Here is an 18113-nt window from a genome sequence, read left to right on the forward strand (position 1 = left end):
GACAGAAATTCTGAACAAGAGGGGGCATATTAAAGGTGACAGAGATTACTCAAAATCAAGTAAGCAAAGTATGGATGACTATTTACATAATGTGGACTACTGTGTATGTTGCATGGCTGGGTTCAATGTTAAGTTCTCAATCAAGATAAAATATATTAAGCTTAATTATATACTCTTTGGTAGAGCTCCATGTATCTTGAGTGAGTTTGTGAGATTTGTCTCAGTTTATAACTGTTATCAAATAAACATACTCAAATTATTTTATTTTAACTTATAATAATTGTAAAATATTTGAGTTATTTCTAATAAACCCACCTACAATAGAAACACACACATATGCATATAGCAAACTAGCAAAGGGTGAATTAGCACTTACCCATTTTTTTACAGGGGGTTGTTACAAGGAATCTTCTCCTCCTCAAAATCTCAAAATCAGATTTTAAAATTCTCTTTTCGAATGAAAAAAAATTTTTAAAAAAAAAAACACAAAAAAAAAACCCACGAAAAATAAGCTAACAAACACGTACAACCCGACCGATTCCACTGCATGAAAATTAAAAAATTAAAAATATCAATAGAGATTTTGTCAATATATAATAATAAAGAAGATCAGAAGAAGAAGAAGAAGAAGGTGATGCTTATGGCTCTCACCGGAGATGAAGAAAGCAACGCACAAAACCTAAGGGTTTTCTTCATTCCCTTCTTCGCCGCCGGCCACCTCATTCCGATGACTGACCTAGCTTGTCTCTTCGCCGGCCACCCCGGGGTGGAGCCCACCATCATCACCACTCCGGCCAACGCCAACCTCATCCTTCCAACAATAAACCATCACTCCGCCTCCGGCCACCAAGTCCACCTCCTCCTCCACCCCTTCCCCTCCGTCGACCTCCCCGACGGCGTCGAAAACCTCTCCACCGTATCCTCCAACGATTCTTGGAAAATTTACAAAGCTGTAGACCTCTGCCGTGACACTCACTATAAACTTCTAACCAATCATAGTCCAGACGCCATCATCTCCGACATCCCCTTCTGGTGGACCACCGACATCGCCGGAGAACTCAGCATCCCACGTATAACCTTCCATGCAGTCGGAGTCTTCCCTCAAATAATCATGAACAACCTCTTCAAGAACCGAGTCCATGACAACGTCCCCAATGATTCTCATCCATTCATCATCCCTGACCTCCCCGGGCCAAGTATCACAATGGTCAAATCAGAGCTTCCGGAGTTTCTCCGGCTGCATGATCACCTATCACAAGCATGGGATGACTTGAAGAGATCACAGCTTGAGAGTTATGGTGTGGTGGTGAACACTTTCTATGAGCTTGAGCGTGAGTACTGTGATCTTTTCAAGGTGGTGGATAGCCAGAGAGCTTGGTTTGTAGGACCTTTAGCTCTGAAAGGGAAAAGAGAAGTAGAGGCTGGTTTTAACAAAGAGAGATGCATGAGATGGTTGGAAAAGAAAGAGGTTGGTTCAGTGGTGTTTGTTTGCTTTGGGAGTTGGTGTTACTTTGAGGATGAGCAGTTAAGGGAGTTGGCTTTAGGGTTAGAAGGTTCTGGGATGGATTTTATATGGGTTGTGAGAGGAGGTGATGATGAGAATGTGAAGATGGAGTGGATGCCAGAAGGATGGGAGGAGAGAGTGAAAGAGAAAGGGTTGGTGGTTAAAGGATGGGTACCTCAAGCTGCCATTTTAGGGCATGAAGGAGTAGGGGTTTTCATGACACACTGTGGATGGAACTCAGTGTTGGAAGGGTTGAGTTTTGGGAAGCCATTGCTGACATGGCCATTGGTTTTTGAGCAGTTTATTAATGAGAGGCTTGTGGTTGAGGTGCTCAAAGTTGGAGTTAGGGTTTGGGATGGGTTTAGGAGCTCGTCGGAGAAGGATAAGGTGGTGGTGCCGGCCGACGCCATTGCCAGAGCGATGAAGAAGTTTAGTGAGAGCAATGAAGAAGAGATGAAGAAGAGGGCCTTGGAGTGGAAGGAGATCGCCGGAGCTGCGGTGGAAGAAGGTGGTTCGTCTTGGAAAGATGTTGATGGTTTGATTGATGAGCTTGTTGTTTTGAAAGATGAGAGTAAGAAGGGAAGGTTTTGAATGCATGTGTTAGTGTGTGTTTCTTTAGTTTTCTTATGCTTTAGTATGTTTTTCCATCTGTTATGTTTATAGAAATGAATTGTTAGTAGCATTGTGTTAGGGTTGAAGTTTTTCTTTCTTTCTTTCTTTCTTTTTATTTTTTTAATTTGAATTAAATGAATGGAAGAGACTCGACTCAGGAAGGTAATTTTATGTGTTAAAAACTTTAAAAGGGTTGGTTTTTGGGCGGTACTTGGATGATGGCATAGCCCAATAAGATATTTTATATTGCTTGGGCTTGCACAATATTGATGGGTTCAATTTTTTTATTTTTAAAAATTGTAAATTTAATTAATTAATTAATTAATTAATAATAATAATAATAATAATAATAATAATAAATCTATCCGGATTTTTGTTCACGTTCAAGTAGCAGTGGTTTGAGTCATTTAAACAAATGATTTTGAGTTTGAATTTTTAAATATATGAAAAATCATTCACTCAGAAAAATTTAAACCTTTATAATATTTTGAATACTTTATTATAAACTAATTTTTAAAATTTATGGTTTCCGGGAAAGCTAATGAGTAAAAGGCTAAATAATAATTATAATTGATAAAATATATTACATAATTAATTTAAAAATAATTTTTATTTTAGACTTGGATATTAGTATATTTTGTGGCACAAGGTGAGAGAAAGAAGATTTCATATGAATAATCTGAGGACTTTTTTTAAAAAATTTCATATAGATTCATTAATACATGCAAAATATCACAAAATGCAAAAGATGAGAATTAATTTAAATACTTTTTTTATAACCCATAAATAAATTGTTAACACATGCATTACCAAAATAAAAAATTACATACACATTAGGGACCCAATATATATATATATATATATATATATATATATGATAATTTAGATATGTCTCTAGATTACTATTTTTTAAAGACATTTAATTATACTCGTTGAATCATTATTTAATAATTGTTTATTTATATAGGTACAGTACACATTTTACAGTTTATAAATAATATGCGATACTATATATGATAATCGTAGCTGTTAGAGTATTATCCGATGGTTAGTGTACATACGTCCCTAAATTTAAAATCTAGAAATATATATATATATATATATAGCTAGAATTTTCCTAGTAGGAATTGGAAAAGCAGCAAAAGTCAAAAGAAAAAGTCAAAAGAAAATAATACTTGAAACTATAAACCATAATTATATATGTATATGGCGTGCACAACCCACTTCCTTTACTTCCATTTTGGGTCAAAATTGGGAGGAACTCATGCACCAACCCTCACGTGCTTTGCACATGAGCATGATGTGTACGTTGTGTTTAAACCGCACCTCAAGAACACTTAATCCGCCAATGTACCTCCTAATCATTGATTCATTCACACCCTCCCAACCATTGACTTCCATCCAAGTAAACCAAATTAGTCACTTAAAACTGTTCCGCGAGACACCAGAACAAACTCCAGGTTATAAAACAACTCCGCAACCCATCCGTCGGTTGGTGTTCCAAGTTAATCGGAGATAAGCGAGCGAGTGAGCATCTCGAGGCAGGAGATCACGATTTGTCGACCGTTAGATTTTGGAGGATGGGGAGCATGCTGGAACAGGTTAAGGGAGGGAGGAAACCGAGAGTTCTATGCCTGCACGGGTTTCGCACGAGCGGTGAGATCATGGAAAAGCAGTTACTTGGGAAGTGGCCTCCGGAAGTCACTTCCCGGTTTGATTTGTGTTTTCCGGATGGACCTTGGCCTGCAACTGGGAAGTCGGAAGTGGAAGCCCTTTTCCCTCCTCCTTATTATGAATGGTACCAATATAACAAGGTTAGAAACTTAGATCTATTTATATATATATATATATAATTTAATAAATTTTTTAATTGTGCTTTTATGGGATTTGTATTTTTGTTTTTTCTAATTCTAATTATCTTATTTTTTTTCAATCTTATAAATAAAAACATAGTTTGCTAATAATCCTTGGGCGTCTTCCTGTTTTGTCTTTCTTGTCTGATTTTCTTTTTCTTTTTTTTTTCTTATTCTTTTCTGTGTTCACCTCTATGGTTCTTGTGTGATATTTATTTATTTATTTTTATGTCACCCTATTGTTTTTATTTTCTGTTCCTTAGTCATTCTGTCATTTTTGATTGATTTATTTATTTTTAAATATAATAATAATTCGTGATTTATTTATTAAAATATAATAATAATTTGTTAATAATTTGATATTCTATTGACACTAGATTTCCATGCATAGTGTTTATGTTTTGTGTCAGTCAAAGATTAATTTTGTGTATGTGTAGGAATGTGTATATTTTATAAAAAAATAAATAAATAAATAATAATTTTTTTTAATAAATGTGAATAAGTCATTTGTGAGAATAAGCACATATGCGACAAACTGAATTCTATAACACTCGTGTCTTTTATCTGCATGAGTTGGGGTTTGAACCAATTTTCTCAATAGAATAAACACCTTATATAAAAACTCAATTGCAATAGATTCAACCGTCATTGATATAGTTTGTATTAATTATATTATTTGTAGATTTAGTAGAATTTTTTTTAATTTGTGGTTTTTTAATATTATAATGTTTTATTATATACTTACTTTATGTTTTAATTGAATTGTAGGATTTCACTGTTTACAATAGACTTGATGAGTGTCTAGTCTATATTGAGGACTTGTTGATCAAACATGGACCGTTCGATGGCATCTTGGGCTTTTCTCAGGTACTCATCTTTCTTATTCTCACCTCTCTCTCATATATATTTTTTTTAACTTAATTTTTTTAATATATTACTATGTAATAGTATATAATGTTATTTATATATCAAATGAAAAATTTATGCGTTTGTGATTAGGGGGCAATTCTTGCTGCCGCTGTGACAGCTATGCAAATTAAGGTTAGTTGTATGAATTTATAATTATTTAATTATTGATGAAGAATTTTGATTAAATTGAAAATGAAATTAATTAATATAGGGTACATCATCAAAGAAATTTCAAAAAGTGAAGTTTGTGGTGATGATGAGTGGTGCTAGGTTCACTGTACCGGCGGTGGCTGAAAGGATCTACCCTGATAAAATCACCTGCCCTTCTGTTCATTTCTTAGGTATATAATATGTATATTTATATATTTATTTTTTAATTATATAGTTTTGAAAAAAAAATATTTGTTGATAATTGTTTAGTCAATTGGTATTGAGTTGTCTACATATAGGCTTTATGTTTATTGAAAAAACAAGTTCGAATGTCAATTTACATTGAATGGCTGGGTGAAAACACATGTATTATTGAGCTTATAATCACGTTTTATGCATGTGCTCGTCTTTAATACGTGATTTGTTCATATTTTTTTTAATTATTATTATTATTATTATTAATATATATATATATATATATATATAATTATGGTTTTATAGGTGATATTGATTTCTTGAAGGGAGAAGGTGAATTGCTAGCACAAACTTTTGTTGACCCGGTTATCATGCACCATTCCAAGGGCCATACCATCCCTAGACTCGGTAATATTTTTATTTTTATAAATTTACTTTTCCACTGTTATCAATGTATGCTGCTGATATTTAGCATTATAAATTTTTATTTATTTTATTTTATCTTTGGAAACGTTAATAGTTTATTGTTGTTGTTAAACGAAACAAGTGGCTATATGAAATAACAATTTCACTTTTGTTTTTATTTCAAAATCACTAAAAAAATTATTATTATTATTATTATTTTATTTTTATTATTATTATCATAACAAACAAATACAGATATATTAAATTAATTTTTCACTTAAATATATATATATATATATATATATATTGATGACTTGTGTTGTTTTTCTGCAGATGAAGAAAATGTGAAGACAATGCTCACTTTCATTGATAGAGTTGAGAAATTGTGTGCAAGTTCAGAAGTTGAAATTGAGGAGAAACTAGAGTTACAATAATGCATGCATGTATCTTTCCCACATCAGCAATGTTTTCTTTTAACTTTTAAATTATAAGAGAAATGAAATATAAGTGCTTTTTCTTGTTCTAATATTGTATGTTAAAGGAGTAGAAATAACATATATTAAGATATATAATATTAAAGAATTTTGACTAGTTGGGTTTCATTTCATGTATTTAGAATTGAGGTTGGTGAATTTGACAAGGTCAAAGAACTGATTGAATTAAGGGAAAGAAGACTTGGACTTTTTTCCTCTTAGGTAGTAAGGTAGGTGTGAATCATTAACTTATTATAACAAGAAAATCAAAGTTTGGTCACCAAAAATCACCAACTTCAGCTTACTTTTCATTATGCAAGGAAGTTAATTAGTTTATTAGTTATATTCATAATCATATTTAATTTGGGTCTTAAACTATATTAAATGAGTTTTTGGTCTTTGAATTTGTTTTACAATATCTATTCATAATTGATCTATCTTTTAGTTGATTAATACTGGATATTTATAATAATAATAATAATAATATAAATATAAATATAAATAAATATGTGACAAGGACTTTAACAGAAAAGTACATTAGTTGATCTTTAAAGAGATGGTAAAGAGTATTTTCCACAAATGTTTGGATCAAGGAAAAATAATCAGAGAAAATGAAGAGATTAAATATTGCCCCCATTAGATCAATGGTAACATGAATCATATTTCTTTTAATATGTAAAAACCCACAAATTTACAGGTAGTGTTTTTTTAATATTCTAAAATAATTTTTTTTAATAACTATAAAAATCACACAAAAATTTCATGAAACAAAATCAGTGATCAAAGCCTTACAAGAAAATCTATACACAAATAATGATTTTTAAAAAATTAATAATTTCATAAATAAGATATTTTCTTACACCATCTTTACACTGATCATTTTTTGTATAAATAACTCTTTCTGTTCATAGTTTTTGCAATGCAATCCCAGAGAAAAACTAACAATTTATTTATTCCAACCTTTCAGTTAACACTCAAATAAATTCTATCCTCTGTACATGATCTAAAAGCTTAAGTTTTGATAACCCATCCTTTTTCTTCTCTTGTTTCTTTATTTTCATTTGTAATTTTATGATTTTAGTTTTAACCCTTTTAGTATTTTTTTTATATATAATTTAATACATACATTTAAGATCTTAGATTTATTTATTTATTAACATATAATGATATAAATTACAATGTGATCCACCAAATCTAAATGTAACCATTTCACCACCTCAGGTATGGACGGAACTTTACTAATTCTACCTAAAAAGAAAGAAAAATGTGATACTTTATCAAAACCCTAACCGAAGATTCGACACCAAAAACACACCATGAAAATTGTCCTAAAGGATTTCTTAAGTTCAAGAATCAGCACAAAAATTCATCTATGAGAACTGCAGTTAAAAATACAAAGGCTCTGTATCCTTCCACAAACTACGAATACTAAATCGATGACAAAAAAATAAACCCTAAAAACACAATACTCCTAACATAAAATCTCCATGCAGTTGAATCACTTGGATGTATGAAAATAATAATAATACAGATGAATCTACAAATTCTGTGAGAAGAGAGACCTTGTTTTGCAAGTGTTTTAAGTGGAAGACGAGACCGAGCTGTTATCATAGAAAATATGGAACACCTGACCTGGGACCCCTCATTTGATTGTTTTCTTCTGTTTCAGTGAAGAACTTGACCTCTCTTTCCTGCAATTCACACCGGAAATTAGTCTTGTACACACCTTAATAAAAAGTTTGCTCTGGAGCACAAATCCTCGATTTTTCAAATTTTTAGAACTCAAATGTATAGTAGATGATGAATAACAAAAATTTGTAGTTTCAAGGTTTGTAAGAGCTTACCATTTTTTCATTGAAGCTCAGAATGGATGCGACATTTCCACATCGGTAACAATAATTAGGCGCAGACCACACCTGCACAGACCAAGCGAGTAACTGATACTTGCCATGATAGAATGCAAGCAAACAAGGGATGAATATATAGAGTGTAGGTTCACAAACTCACTGTCACAAGGCCCTTGTCTTGAAACATGTATTTCAAACCCTCTTGCACAAGCTGGTGTGCTCGACACACAAGATCTAGGTTGTTTATGTGATTGAACTAAAAAAAGTCAAAGAATATAGCAGAACTCATGTAAGCAGCAGCAGATTATACAAATGATGCAGTAAATAACTCGAACAACAAACAACATGGTCGTGTACCTCCGATGTCACCCTCGAACCAAAAAGCCACCCAGCGCCACGTGGACTGACGGCCCAAGTATCAATTTCTTCCGGGTCACTCCACATGAGATCACAAAATGGACCCTCATGAGGAATTTCACAATTCCGGTCAATGACTCTAATCTTCATCAAACCACAAGGATTGTCAACAAAAATAATTATTAAAAAAAAAATCAAAAGGATTTCAAAGTATTCCTGCAAAAATATGCTCACATTATGTGCAGCACAGAAACAAAGCACGAAACTACTGTTGCCAGCTTTATGTAATAGCTCGCAATTACATGGGATGCAGCAAAAGTACAAAAGAAGAGTATAGCATTCTTGGAAAATCACAGAAATAACTCCTCAATGTCATGTTTTACTAGTATTAACAACCTCTGCATTACAAAGAAATTCTCAGACAATGGAAAGAGGCTTGATTGCTTGAATAATAGGGCAATCAGGATGTTATTTTTGATAATTTGCAAATATTTCCTTATTAGTCTCTGTTTTGAATAAAACAACTGAGATTACAAAACAAACTGAGAAGAATGACTAAAAGATTAAACCATCATTTTATTTATTTCAATTCAGATAATAACTATTGGTCACTATTGGCCTTCCAAAATAAATTGAAATAACAAGACAGCATTACACAGAACAATTGACCATGGAAACTTCAGGCTACCTCAAAAGAATAAAATAAAGGTGAGGGACATGAAAATGAATGGCACTTACAGAAACAAGCATAACAAAAGAAGGAATGCCATGAACAAATTCTCAATCGTGAGATTTCATATGGGTAGATTCGAGAAGAAGGGACCCATGCTAATGCTGACACAGCACATCTTTTTTTAATTAAGAGAAATATATTTTTCAAAAGAAAACATTTTTTAATGGCACATTAATACTGACCTAGCATAAGTTTCTAGCTAAACACAACATGTCAGCAACTATGTGGATTAGTAGTGCCACACAGCAAAAAGAACCCAATAAAAAAATTTCCTTATATGCAGTGGTATTCAAAGTCATCACCAATGATCATATTGAACAATTTCTTTTAATGCATGGGGACATTTTTAACCCACAAGGGTAAAAATGAACAATATGGTCAAATAATGCATGATCCTAATAAATGGCTTTGATCCAATTTGAATTTAAGAATTTAAGTCAACCTACAGTAAAAATTGATGCATCATACATTCATGTGTATGCTACATAAATGCTGTACGCCTCACAAATCAGTGCTCATTTTATATAAAAAAATTGGGCTTCCCCTGGTGACCCTTTATAGAAAATTGTGACAGCTTGCACACATCCTTAATTGGTGGTCACTGTATCATGAGTCCATCTACTTGTTCTTGAATGGTTACAAATGGACCCAATCTACAAATCCGTGTCCATCATAAAGGCAAACGATCTTCTAATTTTCCAAGAAGCCAATTATCATCATAAGAAACCCTAGCTATAAATGCAAAATCCAATTGGCAATGACAAACATAAAATCCAAAAGAAATACCTGATCAATTGTTCGGATATCAGGAGAAAGTCCACCATGAACACAAAGAACCTAAATGCCAAAATTAAAGCCCATATTGGAAAAGGGGAAAACGGCAAACAAAACAATATATGAAATTATTAAAGGTAAGCTAGGATACTTGTGGCTTACAGTTCCATCGATTATTGCAGATAAAGTTAGGTAGTCAAAAACATCAGTACAGTACCGCCAAGCATTGGCATTTCCATATTTCCTCTGACACTCATCATAAAATCCATAGACCTGGAAAAATGTAGCAACCAACTAACTATATAGTTCACTTTGAAACATGTCATGGAAGGGAAAGAATCCAGTAGCAAGATAAATTTAAGCAACTAGTAATCATCATTAGTAAAAAGAAAAGAAGAAGAGCAATGCAAGTCTGACATACTAGCCATGAGCAGTTATTTTTCTGATAAAAATACAACAGTCTATAAAGCTTCAGTAAGAACAAGGAAATAAATCATTTTTAGCTACAATCCAATCTATAAAAGAAAAAAGAAAGAAAAAAAATGTGGGGTGCGGGGGTAGGTTATTCAAGCATTTTCAATTCATTAGACATAGCCAATTCAATTTTTTAGAATCTAAAAAAGGTTCTCCATCAAAACCAAAAGTACAAAGCTCAAGCAATCTTTCCTAGGTAATAGTGAAAACAGAAGCCACTGGGAGAAGAAACATCCAAGCTAAGAAGCTAAAAACTAGGTGCACATTTTCCTTCTAACTCAACAGTGAACAGTCTTTTGAAATTGTATGAAACCTCATATATGGGAGTGCACAGTTTTCAGCTAGCTCGACAAATTCATGCATAAAATTGATGTGTAAGTTACAATATATACTATAATTAGAGGTATTGAAGGCACTGAGCACTTGTAACATATTAAAAAAACCTCATCCAAAATCCCCACTCCTAAGCTTTTTCAGTGTCAAATAGAAATCATCTCTTAAATATAATGATCATAATCCATGCAAAATAATATTGCCTTATGATGGCAAGCTTTGTCTACTCAAAAATAGTACATGACATCAATAACACACAACAGAACTTGCAAATCTTCATATTTTCACATAGATATATTGCTCACAAAACTAGGCAGATAAAATGAAGAATAGATTTAAGGGTTACCCTTAGTCTTTAAACGAGAAACACAAAAAGATATGGAACTGATTCAAATGAAGTTTATCCACTATCATAGAATCATCTTGCTTTAGCACATTAATACTAGTTAAAGTTAGTTAAACCACTTATTCTTCGTCTACTCCCTTTTCTCAGAAAATGTTTCAAGAACACTGCTTCAAATGCACGAGATCAAGGAATATAAAAGGGAGCAGCTCAACCTTTCCACTGGCTGTTGGCCAACTCCATCTTCAACAAACATTGCTAGTGCCCAGTGAGAAAATTTAGAAGTAAATCTGTGGTCTGAAAACTAATTTCCATGTATCATAAAATTTCTTGTGCAGCCAAATTTGCAACATAGCCATCAGAGAATACTGTAAAATCTATGATATGTGACACTGGTGATAGTTGATAAAGTGTTGCATACCTATAACCTAAAGGTTGCAAAAAAATTGTCAACTAAACATGATGAATTGCATGCAGAATGACCATCATTCATGCAGGGATGTTATTGCAAGAGACATACCTGTGTTAATTGCCTGCTTTCATGATTCCCGCGTAAAAGGGTTATATTTGCAGGATACCTGATAGAAATTCAAAAGAGGATACCCAATGAGTGAACTCAAGTCCTTGACAAGTGTGTCAATCAGTGTTTACTGAAAATGGCCCATTTCACACTAGAAAAAGAAAAACTAGAAATTGAAGAGAGAAAGACATTTGGAATTATAAAAAAAGATTCACTAATTGAGCATAAGAACAGGCAACAAAGGCAAACTGATTTCAATCGCATTCTGAAATAAAAGGCTTTCAGAAAGAACAGAATGACTAATCAAAAGATTTTAACTACAAAAAGGTCTGCCTTTGACATATAACAATTATTTATTATCATGTCCGCAGGAGCTCAATTTTGGTTATATGATAAAATTAAATAGTAAAAGGTAAAGAAGAAACAAGGGAACACATGCAACTGGATTTTAAAACACCAAGCCAGGGATAAAATAGAATATATTGAAATAGAACAATTATAATATGGAGCTCACTCCAATGCAGCTATCATGATGATCAGCGTGCCCATCAAGCAAAAGCGACCAAAACAATCCAACAGCTACGTGCCTTCACACATTCCATGAGTGTGACCTGGTCACCCCATAAAAGGGTGAAAAATGTAGTAATCCTGCCTTAACATGGAACACTATATGATGACTATCCAATTTATTTCATGTGCTGGATTGGCTGACAAGCTCCAAAGAATACCAGACTAGTCTTTACTTTTGTTTGCAGGTCATATGCCAAAAACATTTGTAGAAACCAAAAAGGTTCTCAAAGACTAGAAAATACATGAACATTAGAACAAATAGATTTGCTCTTTACGGCAGGCACAACAGAAAGGGCATAGCTGATTGTTTGTTTCCAAGATTCTTTGGTTTGGCATTTCTTTTGCAGCACAAGCACACAGGTGATAAGTTTTCAATTGACAATTTTAGCACCACTTGCAAATGAATGTCATCAGAATGCAAAGGCTTTTGCAAGATTTATGCATGAAAAAAATTATTGTGAAGCATCAACTCAACAGCATCCAATTCTACCGCAGAAGACTATAACAAGACAAAAGTATTATCTTCAGCTACAATACTCAAACAAAATCTGAAAGCATGAAAAAATCCATTAAAAGGTACAGGTTTGCCCTCAATACTTGGCATTTTGGTTGTGTATTCTCCAACAGAAGGTACAGAAGAAAATGGAATGTAAAACAAGTAATGCATGCATAAACAATAAGCAACAAATGTAGCAAAAGTTTTACATTTTTTCCAAGCAGAAAGCAAATATGGCAAAAGTGCACGACATAATATGCATGTAGGTCTATGTTCGATAATACCTAGCTTTAAGAAGCAAAAGAATCGTGAAAACCTCCAAACTATTGTAGCCACGATCAACAAAATCACCCTGGTAGACGTTGAGAGTACTAACATCAAGTCATGATTTACATTATCAATAATTTACAATGCACTAAAAGTCAACGAGGCGGTTAATGGAGCAAAAGAAATTTACCATAAAAATGTAGTTTGTCTCAGGAACATGACCTCCAGTTTGGAAGAGCTTCATTAGATCATGGAACTGCCCATGGATGTCTCCACAAACAGTGACAGGGCTATTAACTGGTTGGACATTAGATTCCTCAATAAGAATCTCCTTCACCTGAAATTTAAGATTAGACAACAGCTAAAAAGACACATTCAAGTCACACACACTCAAAAAGCTTCATCATGGACAAGAAAAATAAAAAGTTGACAATGGCTATTGAGTAATTATAATGCAAAAACAATAAAACTATGATCTCATTTCCAAAGTAGGAAATAGTATTTCCACTAAGGAATGCACCCTGTTGAAACCAGCCACTAAGGGCATATCAAACAGCAACCATACACAAAATCCGCTTGGCAGTGAGGTCTGACAAGAAGTCCTTCATTCTGGAATAATTAATGTAATTTAGAGATTTGCTTTCATCACACTTCTTTCAAACTACCATAATAACTGTGAATATCTTTTAAAAGTTTCTAATATTTTAAAAGTTTCTAATAGGAGCACAGGACTTCTACCAGACATAACTTATTTAAAAGGGAATGGTGCAACCTTTACCAATATGACTTACAGGTAAACTTGACCGCCTTTGTCTGCACAAATTTCAAACGCCAATCAGGGTTTGCATGGAATCAAAATGGTTTCAGCTTCAGCCATTAGAATTGAGACACTACTGGCATTGCAATACTTGCTTTATAATTAGCTTTACTTTTTGTTACATTTCTTTCCAATAGCCTCAATCAACTTGTTGCTAGTTCACTACAATAATCTGAGCATAATATTTTCAACCTCTAACATAATAAAATTAGAGGATTTTTAAAATAGAAATATGAATATATATATAGTACATAATAACAAAACCCTATGAAATGAGGAAACCGTAATTTCTAGCAGAGACCATAAATCCAATTATAACTCAATTACAAGCAAGCATCTTCAACTCAAGCATCAATTTATTATTTTTTTGTTGAGTGCAACTAATTTTAATCTCCACACCCACACACACCTGCACGCAGAGAGAGAGAGAGAGAGAGACTGAAGCCTAGTGCATAACATCAACAATTGCTGACCAAATTAGGAAACCCTACTTCAAAGAAGAGATCAAAAATCGAACAACATGACAGTAACTTGGTTACAAGCAAGCATTTTCAACTGAAGTATCTAATCTCTATTTTATGGAGAGTGCAACTAACTTTCTTATTTAAAAATAATAATAATAATAATAATACTAAAGCCCAGTGCATAACAATAAACCCTAACCAAATAAAGAAACAGAGCTCAGTACAAGTAATCATCCAAACTCTAATTATATTGGGAAAAAAAACCAGTTTTCTCATTAAAAAAAAAAACAAAAAAAAACAAAAACAAAAGAACTGAATCCTAACCAAATCAAGAAACCCTAGTTTGAAGCAACATACATAAATTCAAAAAGCATCAAATTAACTCAGTTACAATCAAGCATCTTCAACACAAGCATCCAAACTCTATTCTTATCAAACGCAACCAATTTACCTATCAAAAAGCCAAAAGAACTGTACCCTAAACCAACAAAGAAACCATCATAAGCAACTAGGTCAATCATCCAATCACTCTTTATGCAAATGCAACTAGTTTCTTCATAAATAAAAATATAATAAAAAAGAATCACTCATCGCTAATTTCCAGACAGAAGAGTTCAACAATCCAATGAAAAAGGCAAACCCTAGAGAGGGAGAGAAGCGTACGTATTCACAAAGGAGCTGGAGCTCGTCCTCCATGAGATGCTGGCCATCCTTCACCTTGGATATCCATAGATCCAAGTCCATGGCTTCTCCAATGGCCTCTCTCGAAGGGGAGAGAGAGCGAGGGATTCGAAGTAGAAAAGGCGAGATCTTTGAGAAAGCTCTCAAAGAGAGAGAGAGAGAGAGAGAGAGAGAGAGAGAGCAAGGAACCCGCGTCAGAGGCCGGGCCGAAGAACAAATGGGCTTGTTATCTTGGAGCTTTTATATTTAAACCCTCGTCAAATCGAATTATTGCATGACGTCTACAATATTATATATATATATATTAATTCTATATCTTAAAAATTGACACGAACTTTTAAAATTATGAGTTCTAATGGGTCCAAGAGAAGAAATCCTAATATTTTCCGAATATTTTCCAAATATATAAAAAATAAAATAAAAAAGAGATCCATTTCTCCACCATTATCATTCTATCCCTGATGATCTTAAAAATTGACACATTGTAAACTTAAAATTACGAGTTTTGATGGTCCGCAAGAGAAGCAATCCTAACATTTTTTTAATATTTTTCATATATAAAAAATGAAATAAAAAAAGAGATCCATTTCTCCACCATTATTGTCCACCAGAAGAAGAAGATTAAAAGACGGGAAGAGAAAGCCAATCTGGATCAGAAAAGAGAGAAAAAAAGAGAAGCCAGAGCGTGATCAGTGGATAGACAAGCCGGCGCCAGATCTGGTGTGACGCGGTGAGAATTGGCGCGACAATGGTAATCGGAGAAGGAAAAGAGATCTGACAGTGCAGGCAGGGTGGCGGCAAATCTGGCACGGCGCGGTTAGAGCGCTATATCTGGTGCATAGTGGTGAGATCTGGCAACGGTGACCGAAGGAGGAAGACGGCGAGAGGTGAGGAGATTTGGTATAGGTGAATTTTTTTTTTATATAACAAAGATGCCATAACTGGCTGATGTGAAACAGAGCTAATCTAATGGAGCATGAATAGCTTTAGCTCTGGTCAAGTGTGGGAAAAAGTTTCAGCCATTTCCCACCAAATACTTGGAAAAATCTTTCATCAAGGGTGACGGAGGCCAATTCCACACCAAAAGAAGAGAAGAACCTCTTTAATTTTATTCTTCATTCATTCACATTTTATTGAAGTTAATCATCTCCAATTTTCCTTATCAACTTGTCGATTTTGTTGAACAACTTTCGTGCATTGTTATGCATCTGCCCTAGGTGAGCTGCTTTTACTTGAAGATGAAAACGAGCCTCTCCATGAATTCGTAGATGGTGCAAAAGATAGAGGCCACCAGCTTCTTGAATCGTATGAAGAGGAGTTTCCATCGAATGGTACGCTTCTAGATTCTCTGAAGATTTCCGGCCCCCCTCCATGTCCTGTACTACCATTTTCTTTCATGTTCTTATATTTTTTCCATTAAATTTTGATTCAATATTTTATTTTGTTTGTTTATTTTATTTTTTAAACCAGTTACTAGATTGGAGAGGAAAAGATTGCAAATAAAATTTTTCTCATTTAAATATCTTTTATTTGAATTTTGATTATTTTTTTTTTTTTGTTTTTTTATTTTTTTACTTTTTTTAATTTTAGATACAGAGGAGAAGAATGATAAAACTAATGAGAAAGTTTTTATTTGTTTATTTTTATTTTGTTGTCCCATGAGTTTTTTTCCAATGTAATTGTAAGATTTTTTTTTTCTGATATACTTTTTCATATTTTTTTTATTTGATGATCTATTTGATTTTTGGTGTAATTCCCAAATTGATCCCTACACTATAGCAACTCTTCCCTTTAGTCCCTTTACTATAAATTGTACCCATTGAGTCCCTCTACTTTTCAAATTAGGAAATTTCAGTCCAAGCACATACTACCGTTTTCTTTGCCGTCTCTAGGTGCCGAGCTGGATTTTTTAAAGGTGATGTGGCAATTATTGGAGCTGACATGGTTTTAATTAATATTTTCCCTCCACTTTGCAAGGGTGAGTTAGGTTTATTTAATATTTTATTAAAAGGGAAAGTTGAATCCAAATAAGGGAAACTTCAACTTTCCTCTTTGGCGGATCACCCTCATATTTGTGCCCTAATCATGATCATCGATTGAGGAAATCATCGTCATTGTGAACCCAACATTGCTAGCCATCGCCGTCGAGGACTTATGAAGCCCTCCCCCAGTGCGTTTCACGCTCCCGGCTACTTCTCACCTGATCCGCTCCGGTTGCGGATCTCTTCCGTTTCGGCCGGCTCCCCACTTGCATCAAGTGAATTCGAGAGTCACATGTGTTTGGATCCATCACCGCTGAGATCGATCTCAGATCTCAAACATTGGTGATCACTTTATCGATTCTCTGATATTCTCGTTTGATCTCATCTTGCTTTTGAATCCATGCTTGCGGTGTTGTTTCTGGTTTTCTTATCCGTATTCTGATGGATTTGATAGTGAGTGAGTTGATGATTTGGATTTATAAGTATCAACTCCATCGGAGTCTTTTTGGTTTTTAATTTTTACGTCTTAGATCGAAGGCAACTTCTCTGGATATTCTTATTGTTTTCAGAAATTTTCTCTATGATTCATTTTTGTTCATGTTTACCATCAATCACATTAGATTGTATTTTTCATTGTGAAGGAAAACCTTGTTAAAATCGAAATATATCTATATATCTATATATATATATATATATAATTAATTGGTATCATTTGAAGAATTTATCCTAAATAGATACCTTATCAGAGTGAAGAAATTGAAAAATTATAAATTTAAATGGTAATCTTTTGAAAATTTTATCCTGAATGAAGACCTTATTTAAATGAAGAAATCTAAGCCAATAATTTTAACTGATCGTTGGCCTAATTTTTTGTTTTTCTAGTTAGAATTAGTAGATCTAGTTATTTTTTAGCTAATATATATGTTGTGATATGATAGATAAATTTTATCCTATGATTTTGTCTTGATTCATGTTACCGCTTATGTTTATGTCAAACCACACCAATGATTATAAATATCTCTTTGTGATGTTTTTATTTAATAAGTATCCTTCATTCTTTGTCCATGTCTATGGCTTAATGGCTTAAGTATTTATAATATTAATTTATAAAAATGTAGTTATTTATGAATAATCTGCAGAACTACAGAACTGCATATGAAAGAATTCTGTTTAACTGGGAACATTTGTGCTTAGTTTGGCTTAAGATATTTTTAATCAACTTGTTTTTTATCCCTATCTTATGATAGCCCTTTATGTATTACAATGAAATAGCATATGGTGAATGAAAGGTAGCTCTCAATCCATGAGGCAAGTTGGCTACTTGGCTTAATGGATCAAGCCATTTAAAACATTT

At 33.4% G+C, this 18113-nt stretch overlaps 3 protein-coding genes across 3 annotated transcripts; 2 read left to right on the forward strand and 1 right to left on the reverse strand.

Annotated features, from left to right (window-relative positions):
* Positions 1-640: 640 nt before the first annotated feature.
* On the forward strand, positions 641-2095 carry LOC120282176 (scopoletin glucosyltransferase-like). The gene has a single exon (XM_039288935.1). It carries the CDS (start codon positions 641-643, stop codon positions 2093-2095), a length of 1455 nt encoding a protein of 484 aa, XP_039144869.1.
* A 1530-nt stretch (positions 2096-3625) lies between these two features.
* LOC120282406 (esterase OVCA2-like) lies at positions 3626-6154 on the forward strand. The gene is made up of 6 exons (XM_039289212.1): positions 3626-3930; positions 4738-4836; positions 4969-5010; positions 5090-5219; positions 5530-5631; positions 5962-6154. Exons 1-6 carry the CDS (start codon positions 3697-3699, stop codon positions 6060-6062), a joined length of 708 nt encoding a protein of 235 aa, XP_039145146.1. The 5' UTR covers positions 3626-3696; the 3' UTR covers positions 6063-6154.
* A 1270-nt stretch (positions 6155-7424) lies between these two features.
* On the reverse strand, positions 7425-14977 carry LOC120282264 (phytochrome-associated serine/threonine-protein phosphatase). The gene is made up of 10 exons (XM_039289037.1): positions 14760-14977; positions 13006-13152; positions 12833-12900; positions 11483-11540; positions 9975-10085; positions 9825-9875; positions 8306-8449; positions 8109-8204; positions 7946-8017; positions 7425-7792 (listed from the first exon to the last, which is right to left on the reverse strand). Exons 1-10 carry the CDS (start codon positions 14838-14840, stop codon positions 7709-7711), a joined length of 912 nt encoding a protein of 303 aa, XP_039144971.1. The 5' UTR covers positions 14841-14977; the 3' UTR covers positions 7425-7708.
* Positions 14978-18113: the final 3136 nt, after the last annotated feature.

The sequence above is a fragment of the Dioscorea cayenensis genome, chromosome 18 (genome assembly GCF_009730915.1).
Source record: "Dioscorea cayenensis subsp. rotundata cultivar TDr96_F1 chromosome 18, TDr96_F1_v2_PseudoChromosome.rev07_lg8_w22 25.fasta, whole genome shotgun sequence".
Classification (NCBI taxonomy): domain Eukaryota; kingdom Viridiplantae; phylum Streptophyta; class Magnoliopsida; order Dioscoreales; family Dioscoreaceae; genus Dioscorea; species Dioscorea cayenensis.